The sequence below is a fragment of the Gadus macrocephalus genome, chromosome 11 (assembly GCF_031168955.1).
Source record: "Gadus macrocephalus chromosome 11, ASM3116895v1".
NCBI classification, from domain to species: Eukaryota; Metazoa; Chordata; class Actinopteri; order Gadiformes; family Gadidae; genus Gadus; species Gadus macrocephalus.
Window position 1 is genome coordinate 9,941,190 of NC_082392.1, and position 4,768 is coordinate 9,945,957.

The window sequence follows — 4,768 nt, forward strand, 5'->3', positions numbered from 1 at the left end:
GACCTCAGAGACATGGGAGACAAATTACAAAACGTGTGAAAAACCCAACAGGTACCAAAGTAAACAAAAGCTTGTGAATATCTCCAACAGGGCTATGAATAGCCCACCCCCATCAACTTCCACCTCAGATGGATCATTTGGTGCTTTTCTGAAGTTTGTTTCCAAAGGATTGCTTGTGATACACAGTGTAAACTAACCGAGCAAATAGAGCTCCCCAAAATGTTTAAATTGTACTGACAGGGAAGGGTTGAATGTACACTCTGACCATCTTGCATTATAATCTTTGTGTATAAATATATGATGGACAACATTTTGTGTTTTGTGCTCAATGTGTTTTATTTTCTCTCAGATGAATGAGGAGAAATTACAGAAATTAAAAAAACATCATTGCGTTACTTGACTTCGAAAAACGATTAAAACTCAAGGTATATATACATGTTTGAGGAGCACACATTAGAACATGATATTTCTCCCGGTTCTCAAAATAATAAATACTATAGGTGGTAATGGATGAAGCTCTGTGTCATTCATGGTACACGGTACACTTTAGGTCATGGTGTGAATATTGTGCATCTTTCATTGAGTTGGTGGCTTAGTGGGCTTTGACAAAGGACTGGTAGAGGGAGGTGAGCTGGGCCTGGAGGTCCTGGGCGTAGGGGTCCAGCTTTCCCTTCAGATCCTCTGCATAGGGGGCCACTGCCTGCCTCACCATCAGGGCTCTCTGGGCCATCTCCACCTGGACCTGGTCCGCCATGGGGACGACGGTGTCCTGGAACTCCTGCAGACGCTGGTCCACCCTCTGCTTCAGCTCCTCTGTGTAGGGCCCCATCTTGCTCTGCAGCTCCTTCACGCTCTGCTCCAGGCTGATCTTCAGCTCCTCGCTCTTCTGCACCAGGGTGGTCTTCAGGGCCTCGGAGTCCAGGGACTCTGCGTAGGGGGCCAGCTCCTGTTTGAGCTGCTCCACTCTCTGCTGGACCTTGGTCTTCATCTCCTCTGCGTAGGGCTCCAGGGTGCCTCGGACGTTGCTCAGGTCCTGGCTCAGACGCTCCCTCAGCACTTCAGCCTCCACGCCGATCTTCAACACCAGGTCCTGGGCCAGGGGGGGCAGCTGCTCATGCAGGGTGACTGCATACTGGCTGGCCGCATCCGCACTCTCTGTCAGACGGGAACTGGGGGAGGGACAGATATTAACATGGTGTTGGTTTTTATTAACTTCCTGCACATAAAAATCAAAGCACTTTTTATACTAATGCATAGGTTGACATTCAATATTTTATTTTCATGATTAATGATTGGAAAAGTCTCATGACTTACTTTACATCCTGTCCCAACTGGGACTTCCGGATCATCTGCAGAGTATCATCAGCTGTCTGTGTTGCCTGGGCAACGTAGGTCCAGAAGGCATCAGTGAGAACCTCCAGCTGTGGCTTGGGCTCGTCGGCATAGAAAATGTTGCCGTTGCAGCCTGGAATGAGTCAATATTGATGTGCTTATTTTTTAGTAACCAACTTATGTAGCTTTTTACTAGTACTAATAGAAGTTGCTATTTGTTCATTGAAACTTTTCATGACTACTTACCAGAGAAAACGGCGATCGCAAGAACCACAAACACCTTCATGACTGTGTTGTTTTTCTGAAGAAGAAAAAAGCAGAGCGTATTATAATAAAGGCTTTGCTCCTTGACTCAAAGTAGCTCCTGTCAGGACAACTCTCAACTTTAAATCAAAGAGTAAATCTCACCTGGTTGCCTGTCTTTTGTCTCTTAGAGGTCAGTGTATCTGTGAGTGTCAGTGCTGGGCTTTTCCATATTTATACCATGCGGTTGAGTGTTGTAGCAAAGAGCACAAAGTCCAGAAATCACTGCCATGTTGTCACTGCTGGCTACTTCCTTTTCCCCTCTCCCGCTACTATGAAAGATAAGGACTATGATTGTCACAAAAATAGAGGAATTATAGGCTGTTTACAATCATAACTAATTCACTTCATAAATATTTTTGATATTGTCTTTTTTTTTCTCATTTCTTATCCCTCTTTTGCAACAATGGAGGAGATGGTCACTTGCCGTCCACGTAGCTCAGTGCTAACGACCAACAGATAACTCCAGATAGCCTCAGTGCTGTCATGCTGATGGACTTTGTAGTATGGTCAAGCCCTGTGAGTGAAAGGGCATTAGCCGCTCCTCAAACACCTTCCATGGCACTGCTACACTACATGAGGATTAACTATTGCACATCTGCTACATTTTTCAAGAAAGAAAACTCGAAAAAAACGAGAATATGCCATTGTATCAATGTACAAAAACAATGCTGTTCTTACGAAACGCTGTGGGTTTAAGAACTTATCATTCAGAGAGCTAATGCATTACCTTCAGGTACTCAACAGGTATATATTTCATGTTTTCAAACCATTGAAGATTGTTTAACTTTATTGCTGTGGAAACAAAGATCAGCTCACCCCTGGTTCACCTTACCCTAGCTCACCCTTGGGCCGACTTTTTGGCATATTTTGATTCACGTCACAGATCCTGGATCAGCCAGAAACCACCATTAGCCATTTGAGCAGCGGCTAGACGTGGTTTGGCAGAACATGAAACAATACAAACATAATAAAAGTAAACTGTGTCTGCTGAAAGTCCACCATCAAAGATGGACGAGAGGTTATGCATAATCTGAGTAGCCTGAGATGAACCTATACCCTTTCAAATGGCACTGCGTCAGGATTCCATGGACTGTAATACTAAAGGGTGTCCCATCACACAGGGCATTATTCATGATGTGATGATTCCATGGACTGTAATACTAAAGGGTGTTCCATCACACAGGGCATTATTCATGATGTGATGATCCAATAAAGTCATGGATCTATCCTGTATCCCAATCTATCCAATATAGTAATGGGTCAAACCCTTAGCCTAACCCCATCGATTATAATTATGACAATCAAGTAACAAGTAGGCCTAAGTACAATTTCGATAATAACCACATCTCTATGAATCTATGAATGTGTGTTTCATTTGATCTCCACACATTTAAAAAAAATAATATTTTTCACATTTAATTCACATTTGTGATACTTCAGTCTATAATTGAAAAAAATGCAGAGATTTGACTTTGGGCCTGTCTAGGATCTGGGCTGGGCTGGCTTGGGACGAGTAATCTACATAATATTGAAGTTCTTCGAATCTATAATTTATCGCTGTTTACAAATGATCTTTCATAGATCATCAGCCTATTCTCAGCCAAAGGCAATAGTAGCCTAGCCATAAAGACGTTGAATTATGAGCGACTGGCTGATAAGTGGAGGAGAAAGGCAGCACCGAGAGAGCGATGCGTGCTCGGCACATGCGGGGGGCATGTGTTGAACTAAGTCAATCACTGAAGGAGCTTCGCCCCACGCGTCGGACAGTCCCGAGTCCAGAACACCGCACTACAAGTCCGGAACACCACACTACAAGTCCGGAACACCACACTACGATTTCGGAACTCCGCATCACGAGTCCGGTACCCCCCACCTGGAGTCGGGAACCCCCCACCTCGAGTACGGAACACAGCAGTATTGAAGTGATTATTAGCGCTGATTATCATCAGTGACGTCATATTTGAAAATGTAAGACGGATTGGATGTAATTTCATATGTTCCCCTTTAAGTTACAAACCTTATAGAATATTTTTTAACATGCCAACACCGATAACCGCAAAAAGGAAAGAAAAACCAAAGAAACGCAAACCAACAAAGAGGCGGGCCGGATATGTTAATGAGGGGCCGCCTCTGTAATGAATAGGCAGGAGAAACCCTGCTCTTGTGAGCTCTAAGGAAGCCAAGGTGAGTGACGAAAGACTTTCAATGCACCTTTGAACATTCCTGCCCCTTCTATTCCATTTCCCTCCAGTCCCCGTCTGACAGAGCGTGACGACGTTGGCTGCCAGTTTGCGGTCCCGTTGCACCATCAGTGGCCCCCCCATGGCCCCGGGCCTGGGGTAAAGGGCCAGTCAGGAGGCAGAGGTGCCGAGGGAGCCTCCGAGCCGGGACCTGAGCCCCGTCAGAGGCACCATGGAGCCCTACGCCGAGGAGATGACCAAGATCCAGCAGAGGAGCAGCTCAAACAGGAGCTGCAGAGCCAGGTGGGGCCCTACACAGAGGAGCTGAAGCAGAGGGTGGACCAGCGTCTGCAGGAGTTCCAGGACACCGTCGTCCCCATGGCGGACCAGGTCCAGGTGGAGATGGCCCAGAGAGCCCTGATGGTGAGGCAGGCGGTGGCCCCCGATGCAGAGGATCTGAAGGGAAAGCTGGACCCCTACGCCCAGGACCTCCAGGCCCAGCTCACCTCCCTCTACCAGTCCTTTGTCAATGTTAACAACAGCTTTATCAACAGACATTGGGAATGTATTACGAATATTCGGGTACAAGTTATATTTTAAAGTTTTTGGACAGTAAGTTGTGTATGTTGATGTCTAAGTTTTTGTGGTCTGTGATCATGTCATATGTATCTAAGAGGAATATTCCAATAAAAGCATTATATATTTTTAAAAAGTGAACGTTGTTTTTTTTATGCCATATATATATATATATATATATATAAAAGGAAAGCAAGATTAATCCATTGAGGCATTTGTCATTCGTTTTTTATTCTTATTTCGTTCTGAATTTGTTTTCAAGTTCAAGTTCAAGTGTTTTTATTTGTCACATACAATAAATTGAAGTGAAATGTTAAAGGGTCAATGCTCCACACTGTGCAAAAATAAATAAATAAAAATATAAAATAAAATAA

General features: G+C 44.5%; 1 protein-coding gene across 1 annotated transcript; it reads right to left on the minus strand.

Moving 5' to 3' along the window:
• Positions 1-310: 310 nt before the first annotated feature.
• On the minus strand, positions 311-1,883 carry LOC132467464 (apolipoprotein A-I-like). The gene is made up of 4 exons (XM_060064776.1): positions 1,741-1,883; positions 1,579-1,633; positions 1,315-1,465; positions 311-1,169 (listed from the first exon to the last, which is right to left on the minus strand). The coding sequence occupies exons 2-4, from the start codon at positions 1,616-1,618 to the stop codon at positions 593-595; spliced, it is 768 nt and encodes a 255-aa protein (XP_059920759.1). The 5' UTR covers positions 1,619-1,633; positions 1,741-1,883; the 3' UTR covers positions 311-592.
• Positions 1,884-4,768: the final 2,885 nt, after the last annotated feature.